We start from the raw sequence: 24,101 nt of genomic DNA, 5'->3' as shown, positions 1-24,101 counted from the left end.
ATGCGATTCGTATGCAAGCATGAACATGTCACCCCATTTTTGTTGAAAATGAAGGATGAGCTGAATGTGAGGTACAAGGTCCAATATTTTTAAAAAAAATTTTGTTTAAGTTGCTCCAAACTAAAACACCTAGTTATGTATATAATTTATTAAGCAGGCATTCTGACATACATATGGTCAATTTGAGAATTAACTCATTCAACATACCTAGGCACCGTACTTCCAAATTTCAAGGATGTTTTTCTTATATAGCCCCTTCTTATCTGAATGAAATTTTACCCCTTTCAAATCATAATATTCATCAATTTGAGAAAGGAATAAAATCACAGATGCTTACTACTCAGTGCTGATTTAAAAAAATATTAAATTCAATGTATAGTAAGTGCAATGAAATTGTTAAATTGACCAAAATAATGTTAAGAATATTAAACGTTATTAGCAACTAATTGATGTATTATTTCTTCTCTTTTCTATTATTGTTATGATAGTAAGTATGTTTATAATTATTTTTTTAATCTCACTGTATGATTTTTGGGAGAGGTGGAAGATAGCCTTTCGCTAACCCTTTTCCTTTTATGTATAAATATATTTTTATGCATAATAAACGATATTATTATTATTATTATAAGGAGGAGGCTATTTTGAAAATGTATAACCTTAGTGGACTAGTTTGCGACTTTCTTGCAATTATTCAGAAAAATAGAGAAAATAAAGTAACAGTGTGTGGCATCAAATTGTTCGTAAGAAAATGATCTTTCACAAAAAGCCAACAAGCCACCCTTTTTCCATTTGAAAAAATCAAGTAAACTGGAAAAATTCATATTTGCGACTATGAAATAATTCTTAAAATGACTGTGCACGATCCATGGCATTCTAGATCAAAAAATAAAAATTGGAATGAAAATTATTTCATTTGTCAAATATTGACAAGTGGAGTATTGTTGAATTTAGAATGTCATTCTCGATCGAAATACGTAAAAATATATAGAATGTCCCATTTTAAAATCGAAAATTTGGGTCATTCCTGGTCAAACCGGAAGTGCGGCAAAGGAAATAAATATATCAAACAATGTAAATTGAACTATAATACACAACCCACAAATTTCGTTTTTCTATCTCCAATGATGAAAAAATTATAGGAGTGAGCCACCGTAGAGTGGCTTCACACGTATATGTGAAGTAAACCCACTAAAAATGGAAATTTCTCAACTGGGTAAATATAATTTAATATGTTGCCATCACGCCTAAATGATGAAGTAAATTGTTCCTCGTCAACTCGAAGAAGTTGCCAGCACTCAAAACCACAGGATAGTCTTTGAGGTATTCCGTAAATAGAACGAGCTCCTCCCTGCATCTTCTGGAGATAATTTTTCCTTTCCGAAGAAAACAAGTTCTCAATAACCTTCTCCCCTCTCTCATGGTTTCGTCGCAACAGATTATCGCGTAGAAAAAACCAAACTGAAACAATGAAACATCTTTACTATATAATTAATGGCATAACGAAAACTAGGATACTGGATGTCAATATCAGTTGTCTCAAATTGAGAGTTGGTTTAGGTAAATGTTATATAAAGGGGGGAGTTTTTACATATTTTTCCACGTCACTTCCCAGAATGGTTCCGGTCTTGCAATTTTGAATGGAATACCCTCTAGAATTCAAAATTTTCAGAGTTCTGAGACAATTTTGGATCTAAATATGATATTTCGTGATTTTTTACACCTACATGACAAAAAATATTTCATATCAGCTGACTCTCATTAGTGCTCATATGGGTCTTCATTTTTCGAAAAATAACACTGACACATTTTACACCATTGTACGAATCATATATTAAGACGATAACCGATTGGGTTGACGTGACTGGTCAGTTCCACTCATTTAATCGACCGTCAGGTGAAACGGTTGTTCAAGCCGCCAGGCCAGATGAACGATTTTTCCTACCTGTCGTCCAACACGTTTTATGAATCATACATTAAAAGGTAAGCTCTCTTTAATCCTCAGCAATCACAAGTTTAAACTTTTAAGGATTGTCTTTCCTAAGGAAGCAACAGCTGGTTAACGAAAAAACATATTTCAAACAGATTCCTAAACAGGTAAACCAAAACGAACATGATGTATTGTCTAGAGTAAATGTCCATCTTGTGGATATTTGATTATTTCAGTATGACATTGATTTATTATGGTGCATCCTTTACTTTACGAAACAATAATTAATATTATTATAACACGATGAACTTTGAATCAACACCTGTCTGGGATATATGTCCTTATATATATTTTACTTCAGTCAATAGTATTTCTGACGTGAAAACTATCTATTCCTGAAAGTGGAAAAAAATTGAACAATTATGTATCATATAAAAATTATATTCAATAATCTCAGTACACTAACATGAAGATGTAATGATGACAAAAATGAAAAAAAATTGCCCCCAACTACCAGAGCGTGTTATATGCACCTCTCCGGAATATTAATCATTGTTCCGACTCCCACCTGCGAGTATGTGTTTGTGGAATTGTTCCTTGGTTTAATCTGCAGGTGGCGCAGAGAATATCCCACTCAATCAACTACAGAGATATTCCATGACTAGCTGGAATTATATTTGTTTGGTCGTCAGACTCAGACGATTCACACCGTTCTGAAGAGACCATGCCCGGTACTGATGATGGGGCAATCACCTCGAAACTGGTCTATTGGTTGGTCGTATCGACCAAATGAAATTAATTTCTGCTTTTCGTAATGTGAAATAACTTGCAACGAATCTTCCAAATCTAAGACGTTGCACAGATGCCTGATGGTTTCACTTCAACTTTCTGCGCGGCAGCTGGGTTAATTGTTGTTTTTCTGTCGGGTATCTGCCACACGTACCTACAAACTTGTAGGTCTACATGAGAGCATATCATATGCAGCTCTCCGGAATGATAATAATTATTCCGACCCCCACCCCGGAGTATGTGCTTCTGGAGTTGTTCCCTGGCTTTGTTTCCAGGTGACGCAGTTGACACTTCACTGAATCAACTGGAGACAGGTTTCATGACTAGCTGGAATTATATTTGCTTGATATGTTCTGAATAGACTATGCCCAGTACTGATGATTGGGCAAGTACCTCGAAATCGGTCTATCGGTTGGTCGTATCGACCATATGAAATTGATTTCGGCTTTTCATAGTGAAAAATAACTTGCGACGAATCTTCCAATTCGAAGATGTTACACAGGGATAAGCTGGGTTACAAGAGAGGCAAGGGGTAAGGTGTTTTTCACAACAACCTATTTGTACCTGTCCGGAATAATAATTATATATATGAAACTTTCAAGATGACGACTGGGCGCCATTTGAAGAAAAAATAAATAAATGGAAAGTGGGGTCTTGTGACACATCATTTTGAAGATCCTTACGAATACTTCACAATCCTAGAATATGAAGTCAATATATCCACCTACTACAAAATGACGGAATATTTAATAATTTATTCCTGAAAACAAACATCGTGAAGACATATCGATGTTTCTATAAATATTCCTTTTTATCTGCCATATGGCAATTCCAACAACCCGATAAGGTTCGTTAAATTATTTTTTGTTTACAAAAATGACAAAAAATGTCAGTACGACAATGAACATCATTGTTCAGTTAAAATATTTTCATTTAGTTTTCGGTTTTACTAGTAGAAAGGTATCACGTCAACAATCTCTAAAATGGTCAATTCTCGTCCATTGGAATCGTAGAAAATATTTGAGGGTACTTCACAACTTCCGTTAGTGTATATAACAAAAAGCCCCCAGGTCATCCGTCCATTCCGGAAGGACAGCAAGTGCTAATGTTTGTGAGGTGTATCTTTCTTCTGTGTGGAGAGTTGTGAAGAGGAATAAGTATCATTTATACAAATTTAAAATGGTACACCAATTAACTGAAGATGACCCTGATCGAAGAACAGAATTCTGCGAAACCATGACAGAGACCATTGCAAGGTATCCTACCTTTCTCCACAATATTTGTTTCAGTGAGGAATGTACATTTTTTTCAAACGGCAATGTTCACTGACAAAATTGGAGTGACACCAATCCTCACCTTTTCCGGGATACACATACCTGAGATCCAGAAAAAATTAACTTTTGGGCAGGATAATTGGGAAAATATATTGTTGGACCTCTATTTATTGATCAAAATTCAACAGGGTAATTGTAAATTCATTAATGTTTAACTTCCTTTCGTCGATTTATATGTTCAATTAATTGTTTTTTACTGAAGAAGCTTCCCATCAGAAGCGAAAGCTTGACAAAGTAAAGTTTTCATTTTTGATTTTTTGACTGAGAGACCCATTGATTCATTTTACTGTATATATATTTACATATACAGGACTGATGGAAATGCTCGAAATGCACATATCACATATTAGAGGGCAAAATAGGCTCAAAATTCCCTCAGATTCGTGATTAGGGCTACCAACTTACTACGAATACACTTTCCTGAAAATCTTCCACACCTGAAAAACTGAATTTGTCTCACTTCTCATGGAAACACCCTTGTATCTTCCGTAATTGTTGAAGTATTTTTTTGTTTTTGACATCAAAACACGAACTAGTCCTAGAAAATCATAATTTTCACATAAAAACTCAATTGTTTAAAAGAATATTGACTTTTGTTTTCATTTAAATTATTTATTCATTGATTTGGAAAGTTATTCCTCCTCGCAAAGTCAATAAGAGAAAAATAAGTATTTTTTTGTGGCGAAAAATTGTATTCAGTTCAAAACTCTTTCGAAGTAGACATTGTATGTATGTATTTGAATGTATTGAGGTTGAAATTGTTTCTTATGTTAACTGGCAGAAGATTGAATAATTTTGGACCGTGATAGAAAATACATCTCTGTGTGTGACTTTTATTAAATGTAGATATGTTTATGGAAGAGCTAGTAACGAATCTATATCAGCACAATTGCCATTTGTTGTATTAGTACAGTCTCTGTCATGTATACCTATGTTAACTGGCAGAAGATTGAATAATTTTGGACCGTGATAGAAAATACATCTCTGTGTGTGACTTTTATTAAATGTAGATATGTTTATGGAAGAGCTAGTAACGAATCTATAACAGCACAATTGACATTTGTTGTATTAGTACAGTCTCTGTCATGTATACCTGTGTATACATGTACATGTACTCTGTGTAGTATACCATGTATACTAAGAAGGTTGTGATCAAGCCATATCTGGATATCTTTCAGTCCCTTTTCTGATTTTTCAAATGCCTCCTTCCAATTACTACCTATGAATATGAGTGCTGTATCGTATGCATATGATATGAGATGACCCCCAAAATTGTTGATGGAACAGATACTATTAATGTAAACAAGCAATAGTATGGGACCTAAAACTGTTCCCTGTGGTACTCCTGTTTTATCTTTCATTGCTTTACTCAGGCTATTATCAACTTTGACCTTTTGTGTCCTATGTGATAGATAGTCTCCCAAAATATTGTATGTTGGGCCACGTATACCATACCCATGTAATTTTTTTAATAGCATGTCATGATCAACGGTGTTGAATGCCTTAGCTAGGTCTACAAATATAGCTTAACATTTTTCTGATCTATCCAATGCTCCAATTATTTTTTGTACAAAATCTAGTACTGCTTTTTCGGTATTGGAGTTGCTAATGAAACCAAACTGTCTGTCTGTTAGTATTTTTTCCATTGAGGTAATTTACAAGTCTACTTTTTAAGAATTGTTCAAATATTTTAGCAAAATTATTGATACTGATACTGATATTGATACTGATATTGGTCTATAGTTTCCAATGTCATCACGCTTACCTGTTTTATATATGTGGGTAACCATTGACTCTTTAAATTGATGTGGTAGTTTACCATTTTTATAGATGAAATTCATCATATGAGTTAATGGAAATATAACAAATAAATGAATATTCTTTATGAGTTTCCAGGAAATGCCATCAGGACCAGATGAACAGTTGGTTTTTAGCTTGAATATAATTTCAATCAGCTCATTTTGTGTTACTGGTTTCAGAAACATGGATTCTTGTTGCATGGTGTTTTTGAGGAAATGATCAGGTAAGTTTTCAGTTTTTTCAATGTTTTTTGCCATTTCAGTTCACATATCAGTGGAGTAATTGTTAAAATTATTAGGATTATCTTTTTTTATCAGAGATTGGTTTTTCGTTTTGATTTTTGAACGTTATATTACCGACTTTTGTTTTCATCAATATGTTTTTTTCCAGTTAATTTCATTTATAAGTTTCCACGGTTTTTTACAATTTCCATTTATTGTACCGTCAGCTGGGGTGAGATTGGCCCAAATCTAAAGTTTTGTTATGGTTTTATCAGCTCCATATCTTATGACATTGATTATTATGTTTTATTTATTTTCTATGTATCTTACTGTGTAAGCAACCTTTATATCAATAAATTAAAACCATAAAAACCATTAAAACCTCTCAATCATTTTACAATATTAAAATTTTTCAAATGTTTGGGCCAAAGTTGCCCTGAATTGGGGAAACTCTGTCCCATACTTTAAAACCATATGAAACCTATGTTTAGTGTTGGTTGGGCTAAAGTTAGACAAGATAAAATTACCACCAGACATATTAGTTTGTTGTTTCACCTGCTTTCACTTTAAAAACATCCATGAAATGATGAGGAATGGAAATGAATAGAACGGAATTCATTTTAGTGAAAAAAAAAGTTATTGTATAAAAAAAGAAATCAGTTTACATCATACATACTAGTTGTCCAGTTTTGGCACATGGAACTGGTTTCTCTTTGAAACTATTTTTGGAGGATTGATCTTCTAACAAACATCCACCCAGTCGTAAGTCAGGCAATCTTGTTTTTCTGGCCAGCGCCAAAACTTGAGTCATTTTTCCATGCATTCAACTATAGGTCCATCTTCAGATGATCTAACAATTTTGCCAGGGTATTTCTGTCCGGTATATGTAACAACTACAAACTTATCAATAGCAAAGTCTTCGGGCTTCAACTCAAGTGGTGTATCTTCATCATTAGAATTGTGAACAGGTATGCCTGCTACTTCCTGTGATATTTCTTCCAGATGGGAAAATGTTTCGCTTTGCCATCAGACTCTAATATCATCTCAACTTCATTTTCATCTGAAGAAGAATTTTGCTTTTTTTGTTTTCTTTTTTGGAAACTTTTTGGGTTTTCTTTGACGCACTGGTAGAAGATTTGTTGGCTGCTTCTGAGAATATTTCTATGAATATTTCAATATTATTTTTTTTCAAATCATAGATGAGTAGTTGTTTACAGCTGATTCTCGGCCTCCCCCCACCACTATGACGTATTAATTGCTTTTTTTATTGGTTGTTGTTTGGTGAAGTCAAGGTGATGTGACCTTGAAGGGTGTGGTGTATGGATCGTTCAGAATTTTTTTCCCGGTTCTAATCCTCCCCCCACCAATATGACGTGTTATTTGCTTTTTTTGTTGTGCAGTGAAGTCAAGGCGTTGTGACCTTGAAGTGTCTGGTGCATGGATCGTTCAGATTTTTTTTTCATATGAGATTTTGTGTGTTTATGTGTGTGTGTGTGTGTGTGTGTAGGAGAATGCACGGTACAGGGTTTCATCATGTGCTTGTTTGTCTATGTACAAACATACGTCTGCATACTTCGAAGATCCTCCAAGTAATAAATGCTCCATCGGTGTTAGGGCACCAAGTTAGTAGTGGAGTGACGTCACAGCAATAACCGTTCAACGGCTAGAGAGCGACATGTTCACTCCACGACGTGTGGCAGAGTAATGCGTATTCATCGGTCTGCCCTCACCTCTCCCGAAGCGATGAAGGTTCGCTCTAGCCCCGCTATCGATGGTGACACAACGGCAGCCGAGGACCATCTGCCTAGCGTCTACCCTCTCCGAGACCGCAACGACCATTGCTTGCTCGTACCGGCAACTGTTATCGCATCAAGTTGGGAGATGGGCTTGGCTGTGACGTCAGGCATCTCTAGTGGATAGCAACTAGCAATGTGAATCTTTCACGGTTTCATGGTGGGGGTGACTCACACTGTTTTATATAAAAGAAATGCCTGGCACACTATGAAATCAGTAAACGAATATATCTGCAGCAGTTAGCAATTGGTAGAGTGTTATTCAGTTCGTAATAGAAGGAAGACGGTGAGTGTATTTGTCTGTTGGAAATTGTTTATATTTTCATATATATTTTCATCATGTCCGTTTCAAAAGTAGACTTGAATAAAATTAATAATTTGATTGTACAGGAGGTTGAAATAGTAGAGCAAAAGGCCTTATCATCATTGCCAATTGATGAAGTGTTCATAATTAAAAATATGTCAACTTATTCTACACGATTTGGTAAATCAATTTTATTAACTTTGCAAGATGTGAGCAATGATAAATTATTTAAAACATGGCTACCAAAACGTATTTCGTTGCAATTCAGTGATGACGATATATCTTGTATCAACTCATCAGGTGGTAAATATACGATGATGTATTTAGGACAGAGCCAACAAAGTTTTGCTGGCATGAAAACGCGATCTCTAGTCAAATTCAATATAATTGAATAATAATAGTAATAATTTATAGTGAATTTCTTTAGGTCATAGCTTACGAAGTTTTTTTGGTGTGAAAACGCTAACTCTAGTCAAATTCAATATGATTGAATAATAATAGTAATTATAATGAATTTCTTATTGTTTTATAATATTCATATATTAGATGATAATAATTATATGGAAATATAAACATTACTAACTTAGTTGAATACACTCACTTTGTAACTACAAGTAAAATGGGAATGTGAGTATTATATCACTGAAAAATTGGAGGTTGCTTATTGTTTTTTTTTATTCAATTTCAGTTCCACCATTTAAAGATGTGGATGCAGTACGCAAGTCAAGATTGGGTCGATGTTGTAGATCTCAAATCATCGGTTCAACATTTGTCGTCTAAATTGAAGGTGTTGGGTGATGGAGCCGAACATGCAAGCAATTATGATATGAGTGTATGCTATGATGAAAAACAAATCGAATTATGCCTTCGTGATGCTGAGAACTATTGGAGTGGTGCAGAAGTTTGTAACAAATTTTTGGATAATGAATTGGAATTGTGGCAACTTTGTGATGTTATGATTGAACTGAACCTAAGAAGATTCCTGTATAGCCTCCAACCATACTTGCCAGAATGGATTATTCATCACTTTGAATTGAATGATGAAAATCGAGAGGAAATTGAAGATGGTCGCGAAAATGATGATTATGAGGAAGAAGTTATTTTAGATAGTCTGTATGTTCCTGTAAATCATAAATAATGTCAAATAAAAAACTTTGTATTATTTTCATGTTTTATTTATTTAAATCTCATGAAATACAATAGAAAATGATTACAAAACAATAAATATGATATAAAATACAATACATGATATAAGTCAGTTACAAATAAAAAAAAAGATCATGAAACAGTACATGATAGAGTGAAAAAAAAAGTGTCAATATCTGCTATGAACTGAACCATCCAATGCATTGTATGTTAAAACTGTATCATGCAAAATTAATGCATATACTTTAGTGTTGTCTGGAAACTTGGTCTTCCTCGTCTCAAACTCAATCTTTATATCAATAGTTGATGATTTTGTTGCATTCGGTTGATGAGAACAATCGATGACGAATAGTGGATTCTCTCTAAATTGTCCAATGTCCATCAGAGGTTCACTCATATCTTTATCATAATAACTTCGCTGGAAACTCTCAAAAGCATAATAAGCAGGAGCATCAAGTTTTTTATCGAAATTCAAATTCCAACGCTCATATGGATAAACTTCAGAATTCAAGTATACTCGAATACTATTGATATCAGCAGTTGTGAATTTTGTAATATCCTGTGTTCTATCTTCAGATGTGGTAGTACTTTGGAATGCGATGATGACAAAACGAGGAGTTTCCAATGCGTTAGTTGTTTTGATGGCCCATATGTCTGAAGAAGTCCCACGTAATGATGGTAGTTCATAGAGGTCCCACATACGATACGCCAACTTGATTTTGGCATTCAGACCGCTTTTGTTTATTCTACTCAAAAGTTTGAGCTTGTGTTTATCATCTGGTACAATATGTCTTATTTTCCATTCGATTTTATTTATTTCCAAATCAGCATCAACCTCACCTATATATGAGTTTTTGAATGATCGAGCGATAATCAAAATCAATTCCTGTTTGGCATTCAAGATACTTTTGTTGTAATCTTCAGCAAAACCCATCAAATATTTCAGTGGTAGTTTTCCACTAAAAACATGACTGTTTGTATCCAAGATATCTTGCTTCAATTGTGAAAGTCCCCAACCAGATGTCAATAATGTGTTAGCATGAGATTGTCCAAATGATATCATGGTTTTCATTGTAGATGTTATCCCAGGTTTTCTAACAACAGCCACTTGTTCACCACCCATTTCATAACGAATTTCGTCAAAGAGAAATGCAATTGCATTATTCGAGAGATAGCATGTTTTCGCTACATCTTTGGGGGTGAATTTACCTTCTATGTAAATGAAGCTCTCGGCAATATCTAGTATAACATCTTGATTATTGATTGCAATTCTGATTTCATCCGAATTCCTGAATAGCGGTGATCCATAGGGCTTATATGTGTGCTCATGTAAACTTATGAGAGAATGATCGAGCACTGGTTCATTGAATATATTCAACTTTTCATTGTTTGTTTCGAGCACCATTGTTATTTTCTCACTTTCAATCCAATCGATTTCAAAAATTTAAGATCACTCACAGACAGAGCGTTATGTGCTAACTGTTTAGCATACACTTGTGGAATGAGCTTCTTTTTATGCACACCTTTCTTTTTGATAGTGCAACTCGTTTGGGATTGTTCAATGCGATTTTGTCTATTATAAATGAAACCCATAACAACAGTTATTCGATTTTCTTCAATTCCAAAATAATGAAAATCTCTTCTTCACTTCCAAAATCGATAAGGTTATTTTTTTCATCCAAAATACGCACTGTAATGTTGTGAATCAATTGACGACCTTCTGGACTGACAGGCATATATATAATACTGTGTGGTTCTTTAGTGAGATTGTAGCCAGGTTCAACATCAATATCGAATGAGAAAAGAATGTGGGATTCTTCACCATTTATATATGAACCAGATATTATATTGCAATCTAAGCGGATAAGTCTCACAGTTGTAATGTTTATTGGTAATGATGATTCATGTATCTGATTTGGTGGAAATATTTCATGAGCGAACCCCATCATTTCTGCTATTGAATTTGGATGTGTCAGATCAATTTCATATTTGGATCGCATTTCACATTTGAATGTATTATTATTGGCGTGTAGATAGAAAATATCATCTGCAACGACATCATTTGGTTTTTTATCATGAAACAATCTGAACATGATATGTTTCTGTATGACGGCATTGATCTCTTCTATTTCATAAGCACCACATGGAATTTCAATTGTCAACTTTTGGGGTATCGATGACTTGTCATTACTGATTCTAAAACTAACTAAGTTATTAGCTTCAGTTATATTATTGATTGTATTGCACCCATAGAATCCCAAAAGTCCTAATCCATAACGACTGTTCCTATCCAATTCAATTGGTGGAAAAAAATCCGCACTCAAGACACTTGTCCCGACAGCTTGTAGCTCGAACTTTCGTGACATGACTGATGAATATTTTGAAACACATTTCAATTTATTATTGTACACAGCAACAGCACATTTGAGACAATTTACACTTTTTGGAAGGTGTTGTATTGTAATAAGTATCATTTTTATTGATACCAATATTCACATCCTCTATATTACAAATACAACACATAGATTTACGAGGTATAGGACCGTCATTAACATCCGATTCTGAATTTTGATCGTGGTGGTGGTGCTCATAACAATATCTATGTTTCATTATATCGATGTCATCTTGCAGATGCTTAGGCAACTTTTCCCAAACATATGCAATCTCATGTGCAACACATGCAAGTATCACTTCCTTAGGCATATTTGCAAGCATCACTTTATCCATTTTTTTCAAGGTACCATATTTTGAAAACATTCTAAGTGAAAACCCCATTCCCTTGATAGCCTCCCGATCCAGTTTTGGTGTTGAATCCATTTTTATTTGGAAAATTATTTAGAGAGAAACTGCAAGCACAAGTGACCACAGAGAACTGTATTAAATTTCTGTTGTCGATCATAGTTATATTTGATTTTTACATTCGAACATTTTCGAAAGAATCGAGTCAATTCCAATGGTGGGGGTAGATCTCCAAAACTATCGAAATATGTGACTTCTTTCCCACATTTTTTATATGCCACCCAATGTGTTCCTGGTCCACTTATTCCATCTAAATTAACAATAGCTGTCTCGTTTTGTTTTGGACCTGAAGATGGTAATCTATCACGCATAAAAACACCACGAAAATGTGGAATTTTCATTTTTTGTGCATAATAACTGAGATCGTGATCAGTAAGAGGCCTCTGAGGTAGGGGTTCAATTAGTTTTTTGTTTTGTTTGTGGCTTTGTATGGTTTTAAATATAGTCCTAAACCTTTACGGTATGGTTTGAGATATATTCCACTTCCGCGTTTGCCTAATGCTACAGCCTCCATGGTTTTATTGTGACGATTGGCTTCCATTAAAGCCGCTCTGCTGGCTTTTGCCGAATTCACGGCCTTGGTAATACCAGCAGCGGCTCCCGCCAAACTTCCTAGTGCGGATAGTCCAGCAAAAATTGGTATCAATGGTAAAAGTCCACCGATCTTGGGAACAGGAATTATGCGTGGTGTGCGGATTTTCTTCTTTCCACCGGCAGCTTTAAGGTATTTACGTGCCGCCTGCAATGCCACAGTAATAGCTTTTTTGCTATTATTCGTCACAAATTGATTCCCACCAGCTTTCTTCAATACATTTCGCACTTTATGGACTATCCCAGCACCAAATGCAGCTTTTTTAATTTTATTTTTCTTCGTTTGTTTCCTCTTACATTTTTTCTTATTGGTACTACAACCCATGCCCATATGTCTTTTCGCTTTCATAATGTTGGTGACAAGTAATGCAGCTGCTCTTTCCCCAATACTCGCGTCCTTCGATTTAACCCTATCCCAAGCGCTGTATTCAAGTTCTTTGTCGGCTAAATGTCTTGCTGCAAGATCGGATGGATGCTTAGAATATTGAATATCGTGTTTTTTGCATTCAATATCTAATTTATTGATTCCAGGATCGTTACGAGCTAAACGTTGTTTCAATTTTGTACCTGGTCCACAGTATTGATAACCTCCGGGTAGATGTAATTCGAAAGGAAGTTTGTTTATTAAATCATTAACAAAACCACAACCTCTTTTAATTTTACGATCACTTTCAATACGTCCGTATCGTTTGATGGTACACATTGAAATGAATAAGCTAATAACATTTATATAGTCTCCAACCACGGCACGATGCGCATTGTAAAACAGAAAGAAAAGTTTGCTGTAGATAATCTAGATGAGAAATTTGGGTGTGGATTGAATGGACAAAAGGTATTCAGACATGGTCCACTACTTCCATCATCAGTTCGAGGACTCATTATAGGACCTTCAAATTGTGGAAAGACGAATGCAATGATATCACTATTAACACATCCACAAGGACTGAGATTTAGAAATGTGTATCTCTATTCGAAATCACTCAATCAACCTAAATATCAGTACTTGCGAAGTGTTTTGGAACCTATAAAAGGATTAGGTTTCTATACATTCAGCAATAATGCAGAAATAGTGGAACCCTCCGACGCTAAACCTAATTCTGTTTTCATTTTCGATGATGTGATATGTGAAAAGCAAGATATTATTAGATCATATTTCTGTATGGGACGTCATAAGGATGTTGATTGTTTTTATCTAGCACAGACATATTCACGGGTACCCAAACAGTTAGTGCGTGACAATATCAATTTCATTTTAATGTTCAAACAAGATGAGACGAATTTACATCACATTTATTCAGATCATGTTTCACCCGATGTAACATTCAAACAATTCCAATTGATGTGTGTTAAATGCTGGGAGGACCAATATGGATTTCTAGTCATTGATAAGGATAGAAAAATAGATGAAGGTAGATATCGCAAAGGATTCGATAGTTTTATATACCCATGATCTTGTTTTTACACTTATTCGATCACTGAATATTGTAGAGGTCACTTCATCAGCGAATTAGGCTATAATTTAAAAAAGGGCATTATGAATACAAAAAAAGATTCTGAAAATAAAAACAATGAAATGAATTTGAAACGTCAACTAGTAGAGACAACAGAAGCTGTCAGGCAGAAATTCAACTCTATCAAGAATGATAATATTGAAAATCGTACGACACTTGAAAGATTGTATGAGCCCATAATGAAACCATTGAATGTTTTATCATCAAACGCTACTTCTAAATCACCAGTGTTATCACCAAATCATGGAACTGTTCAATCTACTTCAAATTATCCCATGAGTACTCCAATAGGAAGAAAACAATCTTTTGCTAGTGTATCATCTGTGAATAGTGACACGAGCACACTTCAAGACGATATGAGAACAACTCTATTCGAAACACCATCATCGTCCCACATCGATTCCTCGGATCCTGACACCTCACCTGATATGAATGAAAGTGGTGAAGATGTTTTGATGAAACATTTGAATAATGTAAAATCTAGAAATCCAGCATATGATGGAACATTTGGCGTACGTATGGATCCTATTACACAAAAGCTGAAAATGGGAAGTCTAGTGGTATATTTCAAAGATGGAAACATTTCATTTTGGGATGCTAATAAAGTGAAAAAATATGAATGCGCAGGTAGTCCAGAATTGTATGATATGATCTTTTTGAAGAATCCACGAGATGTTGATAATAAAGAAACTCGTCAAGTATATTCCAAAATATTGAAAATAACGAATGCTCCATATAAACAATATCATCAGAAGAATGGTTTTAAAAATACAAATTCTAAAAAATTTCGTGAAGTTATCAAACCTCTATTAGACTCACGACAATATCCAATAAGAAGTAGAAGTAAAATTGGTGGAGCACTCAAACGAGTGAAAATGGAGAAAATATATAATTCTAAACCTGTGAATTATGTGTACTGGAATTCACCGAAAGAGTTAGTTGCTCGCCTACGATTATTGGTAGCTTCAAAGTCAGCTGGTCATACAGGACATGACAATGAAATAATTTCAATAATTGAAGAATTACGTGAAGAAGGTATAATATATTAACATATTCACATGTAATGATCACTGTCACATCATCATTCAATGCAGTAACATTATCACATTTTCTCTTTAATCATATTGAAATAGAATGACTAATGAAATAAGTGATGTCAAACGACAAGTTGTTAATGAATTACATAAACCTGCAAGACGTAATTTTCGTAGAAGAATAACCACCATCAAAGGTTTTGCAGATCTATGGCAAATAGATTTAGCTGAACTGCAACCTTATGCAAAAAGTAATGAAGGATACCGATATATACTTGTAGTGATAGATTGTTACTCCAAATATCTGTGGACTGTAGCAGTTAAAGATAAAACAGGTAGTACAGTAACTAATGCAATGAAACATGTACTGAAAGAAGCCAAATACTCCCCCAAACACATACAAAGCGATCAAGGGAAAGAATTTTTCAATAAAAGCTTCTCATCTCTCATGCGAGAAAATAATATCAATCATTATTCAACATTTAGCACAAAGAAGGCAGCTATAGCAGAAAGAGTGATTCGTACAATAAAGGGGTGGCTCTATAAGGAATTTTCGATGAGAGGTCACCACAAATGGCTTGATATTCTTCCAACTATAACTAGTAGATATAACAATAAAGTTCATCGTACAATAGGTATGGCACCCATTAATGTTGATCCATCAACAAGATTGATATTCAAAGGTATCAATGGAGTTGGAAAAAAACAAAGTAAACCCAAATTCCGATTGAATGATATTGTACGAATAAGCAAATACAAAAATATTTTTGAAAAGTCTTACACTGCGAACTTTACCACGGAACTCTTCAAGATTGTTAAAATCAATAAAACTTTTCCCACAACCTATAATCTTGAAGATATGAATGAACAACCTATTAGAGGATGTTTTTACGAAGAAGAGTTATTGCGAACCGAAAATCCTGATGTATATCTGATCGAGAAAGTGCTGAAGAAAAGGAAAAATAAAGTATATGTAAAGTGGTTAGGACTTCCTAGTGAACAGAATTCTTGGATTGATGAATCAAATATGCTTTAAATGTATCTAATAATGTATTTATGAATAAAGTAATGTTAAAGTTCATTATTGTTTTCATTTCAATTATATGTAAGTGAATTGAAAAAATATTGCAGCGGTAAACATTGCCCCAACCATTCGCAATGTTCTGTGTATACCAAACCAAATTAATTGTATACTCCATTCCCGCTTAAAATTTTTTTCAACTCACAATATTGAGAACACAATACCATTCCCAAAACTAATCGCTGTCACTTTGAAATGCTTTCTCCAACTCTTTTCGCCAATTATCTCTCACTGATAATGCCGTCTCATAAAGTCGAGTCGACTCCTCAAGCTCTGCCTGTGCTTGCATTCTCGAACGTTGATTGAATTTGTCATCTTTCATGATTTTTGAACGTAGTTCATCTGCTTCTTTGCTCATGTTAGCCAATTCAATTTTCGCTAATGCAATCTTAGCATCTAATGCTTGAAGAGTGTCCTTATTGACACTAATAGCTTGCTCACTCTTTTCATGTTCAGCAATAGCCTTTTGCGCCTTTACAAGACGGCATTTCGCTTTCTTTTTCATATCTCCAAACCGAAGTAATGGAGTGAAAGAAGATAGCGATTCAGTCATCAAATCACCCTTCATTTCTTTGGGTTCACATTTTGTCTTCCTCTTCGATCTGTCACTTTTCGTTGTGGGCTTTTTCTCCTGCAAACCACTTTTCGATTGTTTTTTTTCTTTCAACTCAGTGACAATCGATGAAGATGCATTATTAACCTTCCTTTTGATAGTTCTGGATTTTTTATCAACACCAAGAGGGGGGTAGATGAAGGGTGTTTGGATGATGATGATTGTGAAATGATTGGAGTTTCAACGATAATTTGTTGAATTGGTTCCGGCACATCTGCGAAGTTAACGAAGTCGCTAATATCAAAATCACTTATCGAGTCTTGAGACTGTAAATGTAATACTGGAATATTTTCAAAATTAGTGTGATCGATATCAACAAGTGGTGAACCATCTTCAGCAATCAATAGTGGCATGGAGCTCATGATAATGATTATTTAGGTTTGGAGGAATGATATGTGATAGCAATAGAATGTGGATAGGAAAGGTGATGATGTTACTGATACTTCACCTTTTATAGAAGAAAATAAACTAGCGCATGCGCTCTTTCGTCAACTAGCCCACTCTTTCATCGACTAGAGATGCCATATCCTTCTCTCCCACTTAAAACGAGTCAAGTGATAGGTGGGAGTCGTACCACTTCCGTTTCCTATTCAATCGTATAAGTCGACTTGCGATCCTGAAGTTCATTCATTCACTCTCTACAACTGTGAGCAAACAACAACAAGATGAATTCTGCAAAAATAAATGCTGCATTAAATAGAATATCTGCTGTTGATGAAAACAATTGGATAGACGAATCAGATGATGATGATGTCAATGTTCCGCTAGAGGAAGTGATAGTTGAAGCAGATGTTGAAGTCGATGAAGATGAGATAGACGAAGTTGAAAACGAGGCCAACCAAAGCAACGAAGATGATGACGTGATGGAGTTTGAGAGGGTCATGGATGAAGAAGGAGATGATGAAGGGATAGAAGCTGACACAACTGAAGGCGATGGTGCTTTGAGGATCGGTATGCGAACGCTCAATGTCAGTGAGACATTGGAAGATCCCTTGGATTTGTATTGTGCAATGGATGCATACGTATTGATCAGCACAATAGATGGAGAGAACAAAAAACTATGCTGGTGCTGCTTTCGGTTTTATTCGTATAGAAACAATAATGGAGGGTGGTATGCCCATGTCAACACCCACAACACTGTCTCAATTATGGAAATGGGACAAAATTGGTGTGAAGCTTGCGAGAGGCCACTAACAAACTTCACCCGAGTATCTACATGTATTATATGTAATAATGTCCAACCTGTGGCACAATAACCGTGGACCTACTGGTCAAAAAACAAACAACAGCCCTTTTCAGGGCTACATTATTCACACAAACGGTAGTAGTAGAATTCACAGATTATGTGATAAATGACTACTTTGACTAAAAAGTCGAAGTTAGGATTTGGTTTATCATCGAATATCTGTGTATATGATGAGTACTACTTTGACTGAAAAGTCGAAGTTGATATTTTCTCAATCATTGAATATAATGATGAGTACTACAGAGTTGGATGATGATACTTTCACATAAGTTTTGACTATAGTGTTAACCTATTTCAGATTGAAAGTATAATGATAGCTCTGAAAATAGTTGTTTATTGTCTTTAATTGTAGCCCTTAAAAGGGCTGTTTTTCCTATTAATCCATACAATGGTATGGACTAACGCTCTTCATCATCAGAAACAATCATGATGGTGTCATCATCTGAATCATCTGTATCTGATGATATACTGATGATGTCGTCCTCATATTCATCAGATTCATCTGAATCAGATGATATACTAATTATGTCGTCCGCATGATCATCTAGCTCGTTATCCTGTAGATCGTCTAACTCATCTACTTCCTCTTGCATACGTTCCGGGAAATCATCAGGAAGATCGTAGATGCGTTGCAGCATTTCTGCGAAGGTTGTACTGAAATGATCAAACGTAGAATCTATTTCATGTACCTGGATGGGTCCTGTACTCATCATAGAAGACTCTGGTACACTCATCGGTTCGGTGGTGGAATCAGCAATCGACATTGTGGAAGAATGATGTAGAACTGGGATTGATACTATATTTATATTGGAAGAAATAAAACGGAGGGGGTGAAGTGTAAATGTAGAACAGTGTTTGAGATTCGAAAACATTAAAAATGACGATCTTCATGAAACTCTGAGCGATTATTATGAGAAATTCTAAGTGATTATTATGAAAAACTAATAAGAGGGAGGGAGGAAGACACTGCCCCAGCCTCGCAGTGCCTCGTGTACACCAACCAAAAAAGTGTGTACTCCGTGGAAGGAAAGGAAAGGAAAGGAAAGGAAAGGAAAGGAAAGGGTGGGAGAAACAGGGAAACGATTACATATCGTCGTCGGAATTTAGGACATCATCGTCATCAATTAGGATAGGAGATGGCGGAGGACTGTCCTCGATAAGGATTGGGGATGGTGGAAGTCTGATGTCGCCAGCGTCATCGTCGTCGTCGTCGTCATCCTCATCTGTGATGTCTACAGGCGGTGGGTCACCCCATTCGTCATCCCATTGGTAGGGATCCGGATAATCCCCGTCCGATAAGTCAGCTTCATCACTCCCAGTGACATGCTGAACCTGCACCCTGTAGTCATTATTCATGAATTCGAAGGGAATGTCATGAGGTGCCGTTGTGGAGTCCACGAATCCTTCCTGTATATATGCATAGTAAGGCATCTGAGGCTCCGGGACACTATAGGGCTCAGTAGTTGAATCAGGTTCCATGTTGGAGGTGGCTGATCAACTGAATATTCCAACAGATAATTCCTACTTTTATACTTTTGAAAGGGAGTGGGGAGGAGTGGGGATGAAAGAACTTGGAATTGAAAATGGAAAAAAAGAAAAATAATGAAAAGACGAAGTGAAGAAAAATGCTCCAACCATCGCATTGTTCAATGTGTACCAAACCAAAACAATGTACACCCTTTATTTCACTTCTTTTTTCATTTTTTTTTTTTTGTTTTTTATTCCTAAAATTATAATTACAAACCTAAAACTACCATGCTACCTAATTATCCTAAAACTATCCTAGTTGACCTAAAAACTATTTCCCTTTATTCAAAAATTTCTTTATAAATATTTTTAGTTCATTATTGAGCTCTATCGAAGAGGTCTCTGCCTTCCGCCTTTCCTTCAGAGCTGCAGTCCTTCGATCTAGCTCGGCCATCCTCATTAACAACTCGCGCCGTTGGCTAGCAATTTCATTCTCCTCCCGGGAAATGCTAGCCAACGCGGCCTCACTATTTCGTGAAGCAAGTGCAACATCCCTACACCTCTGTAGGAAAGTTTCCATCTCCTGGGGGTTAACCTCTCCGAAAGGCTCCGGCACTGGTGGCACTTGTGGCGCGATCTCCCCGGCAGGCTTCGACACTGGTGGCACGACCTCCATGGCAGGATCAGGCACCGGTGTGAGTTCCATGGGTGTCAACATCGCTAATAATGCAAATTGGGTGAGGATTTCACCTGGAGATGGCACCCTCGGCACCGGCTTATATGCCCTCCGTCTTTCCACTGTCAATGCGAGCGGTGTGGGACGTCTCGGAGGATTCCTTTTGGCGGTCGACCAACTACCTGCATAAGGGTTAGTCCTATTGCATTTACTCCTATACCTTTGAATAGGACCAACCTTAGCTGCAGATTGCCGCTTGGCTTTGTTAACAACCCTGTCTTCCTGAAATGAGACAGGGCTGCGTGGCCGCTGCACACCACCCGAAGTTGAAGCCTTCACCTCTTGGACCATCGCCACCTCGTCTCCCTCGAACATGTCAGGGCTGCCTGGTCGCTCCACCTCAACATCCACAGGTATGATCGATGCCACAGCGTTGTCGATTTCCTGCGTGTAGTTTTCCATTCTGAAAATGTAATACAAAGTTAGTTGTTATGAAAAAGTAACATTGATAACTTACTCAAAATTCGCTTGTTGTAGACTGTAGAAGACTGCTGTATTAGACTGGTGTTGTAGTAGATTGCTGTAGCTGGACTGCACTCGATGAGAAGACTTGTCGTACTGAATGCCGAGAAGTGTGCTCCTCAGGGTGTAGGCAGAAGTGGGAGTGGTGGGAGTGAGGTGGGGGCGCGCATGCGCAATTGTGGGGTGAGGCGAGCAATGGTGGGAAGGGGGCGGGGCTAAAAGTGGAGGAGAGTGGGCGGGGACTACAGTGTGTTGTTAAATTTTTTTTTTAATGAAACATAAAATTAAAAATTTTTAGTCATAGAACCGGCATTGGTCATCCTCAGTCATAGAACCGGCATTGATCATCTACTTGAATTGTGACTGGAGAAAAAAATCTTTATTTTTTGTAAATCTATATTATTAAAATCAATAATGGGGGTATTTAATGTCAGTGTGTATGTAGAATCGATATTTTTTGAGAAATGAGTGGTGGAATCTCATTATTATAATATTGAATTTATTACACTTATTTTCAATTTTACACGAAAAATAGTAATGACAAAAGTTGTAGAGAATTTAATTTCCAACAAATTTGGTCTCTATTAATTTTTTCGCAGGATTGATATTTTTCGAGAAAAGAACGGGTTGTAATCTCATTATGTAATATTAAATTTATTACACTTATTTTCAATTTTACACGAAAAATGGTAATGACAAAAGTTGTAGAGAATTCAATTTCCAACAAATTTGGTCTTTATTAATTTTTTCGCAGGATTGATATTTTTCAAGAAAAGAACGGGTTGTAATCTCATTATGTAATATTGAATTTATTACACTTATTTTCAATTTTACACGAAAAATAGTAATGACAAAAGTTGTAGAGAATTCAATTTCCAACAAATTTGGTCTCTATTAATTTTTTCGCAGGATTGATATTTTTCAAGAAAAGAACGGGTTGTAATCTCATTATGTAATATTGAATTTATTACACTTATTTTCAATTTTACACGAAAAATAGTAATGACAAAAGTTGTAGAGAATTCAGTTTCCAACAAATTTGGTTTCCATTAATTTTTTCGCAGGATCGATATTTTTCGAGAAAAGAATGGGTTGTAATCTTGAGAAAAATTCCGAATCTTGACGATCAAAATTTTTTTTTAATTATAAACCTTTAATAATTCATAAAAAAAGTAAAATATTGATATTAGTGGTTCAAATCCCGGTTTTTTCGCAGGATCGATATTTTTCGAGAAAAGAATGGGTTGTAATCTTGAGAAAAATTCCGAATCTTGACGATCAAAATTTTTTTTTAATTATAAACCTTTAATAATTCATAAAAAAAGTAAAATATTGATATTAGTGGTTCAAATCCCGGTTTTTTCGCAGGATCGATATTTTTCGAGAAAAGAACGGGTTGTAATCTTGAGAAAGATTCCGAATCTTGACGATCAAAATTTTTTTTTTAATTATAAACCTTTAATAATTCATAAAAAAAAGTAAAATATTGATATTAGTGGTTCAAATCCCGGTTTTTTCGCAGGATCGATATTTTTCGAGAAAAGAACGGGTTGTAATCTTGAGAAAGATTCCGAATCTCGACGATCAATTTTTTTTTTTTTTTTAACCTTTATTAATTCATAAAAAAGTAAAATATTGATATTAGTGGCTCAAATCCCGGATTACCCATAAAAAAAAATCAATAATTTTTATATAAATGAAGCTTTCATATCTTATATAGAATAATAAATGTTATTAACACCAATATGTAAGCCTGTGGCGTAATGGTTAAGACCCTAGCCTATGCAGACGTATGACATGAGTTCAAATCCCCGTGTGACCAAAAATTTTTTTCTTTATTTCTCACCATTATTCCTTGTGATTTAAATAGAATTGAAACTGTTAGTATAAGTGGGCCTGTGGCAGCGTAGATGTTAAGGTATCATCCTACCGCACAGACTATCCAAGTTCGAAACTTGGCAATGACAAAACTAGAAAAAAACTAGAAAAAATAATAAGAAGGAGGCGGTGGGGGGGGGGGGGGGGGCAAGAGGGTATAGGTTTGTGAAAAAATATTATTTTTTTAATTTTAAAATTTATTTTCAAATTTCAAAAAATTTTTTTCAAATTTGCTTTTTTTTTTTCAAATTAAATTTTTTTTTTCAAATTTTAACAGTTGGGAACATGTCAAGTCAGAATTCGAGTACATCACTAATGCCACTTCAGGGACATTGAAATATATATAATAATACTTGTTGATAACTTTCATTATTAATTTTTCAAATACACATTTTTTTTCCTAACCTAACTTAATCAGGCCCTGCCCAGGCAGGCTATTCCACTTCACTATTCACCATGTTGGTTCAATTAATACGTCATCTGTTGCTTTTGGTTTTGGTTCTATTATTCTAATATTTGGATCAATGTTCAGTCCTGGATATCCCACTCCACCTGATGGCCTGACTTTATGGCTTTTCTCCAAAACTTCAACTCTCTCTTCCAGTACATCATACTTTTTCATTGTAGTCGCTGTTATGTTTGACATAGCATCAAATTTTTTATTTGTAGACGCTGTTATGTCAGACATTTTTATGTCTACATCATTTGTAAGTTTGTCAAATTTACGAGTGAAAGTTATCCGAGCCTCTGCAATTTTATCGTCAAATGCTTGACGGGCATCGCGAGCAATATTGCCTATTGTGGATTGTATTGCAGCTTGTAGGGCTAGAAGTATAACCTCCTTTGTTCCGTTAATTTCCCCCTCAAGGTATGATACAGTTACACAATCACTCTTGTCAATTGGTTCGCTTGTATTTTTCAATATTTTTCTTTGCATGTCATAATGACCATCTTTTGTTAATTTAAATCCATTGCCGGGTGGACCTCGGATGACATTACCACCCCATTTTTTTTTTCTGCCAAATTTATCGATTGTTTTAGACATTGTGCACCCACGATGATTCTTTTCAAACTGATATTCCTTTCATTTACATTATACTATATATTGCAGTAATCGATTAGGGAAATAGAAATAATACAAATAAAATTTCAATCATTTTATATTCATTACAGTAATACATATACATACATACATAATACATTAATATCACAATACTTTTGTCATATTGAATTTTCCGGTTTTGAAGATATTGAATGATACTTCAATCATTGATCTCGGCAGATAATAAATTAATCAATTGATCCAATGGAGTCTCCTGAGATTGTGATTGTTGAATAATATTACTTATCCAACGAATGTTCTCATTTG

At 35.3% G+C, this 24,101-nt stretch overlaps 1 protein-coding gene and 1 long non-coding RNA gene across 3 annotated transcripts in view; both read right to left on the bottom strand.

Moving 5' to 3' along the window:
* Positions 1 to 1,067: 1,067 nt before the first annotated feature.
* The window catches only part of LOC111511476 (uncharacterized), a 54,547-nt gene continuing 31,513 nt past the window's right edge, over positions 1,068 to 24,101 (bottom strand). For both annotated transcript variants that reach the window (XR_012468372.1, XR_012468371.1), the window contains one exon: positions 1,068 to 1,458. This is a non-coding gene — a long non-coding RNA (uncharacterized lncRNA). The remainder of the gene's footprint in view (positions 1,459 to 24,101) is intronic.
* On the bottom strand, positions 19,813 to 21,278 carry LOC141487413 (uncharacterized). Its single transcript, XM_074186478.1, has 2 exons — positions 20,850 to 21,278; positions 19,813 to 20,795 (listed from the first exon to the last, which is right to left on the bottom strand). The coding sequence occupies exon 2, from the start codon at positions 20,792 to 20,794 to the stop codon at positions 19,988 to 19,990; it is 807 nt and encodes a 268-aa protein (XP_074042579.1). The 5' UTR covers position 20,795; positions 20,850 to 21,278; the 3' UTR covers positions 19,813 to 19,987.

This window comes from Leptinotarsa decemlineata, unplaced genomic scaffold (assembly GCF_025532065.1).
Source record: "Leptinotarsa decemlineata unplaced genomic scaffold, Ldec_3_MD MMD2_tig00078422_RagTag_RagTag, whole genome shotgun sequence".
NCBI lineage: Eukaryota > Metazoa > Arthropoda > Insecta > Coleoptera > Chrysomelidae > Leptinotarsa > Leptinotarsa decemlineata.
This window is presented reverse-complemented; position numbering and strand designations above follow the sequence as displayed.

Excerpts from the sequence above, each read along its gene's own strand:
- LOC141487413 (XM_074186478.1), bottom strand. The coding sequence starts at position 20,794 with ATGGAAAACTACACGCAGGAAATCGACAACGCTGTGGCATCGATCATA.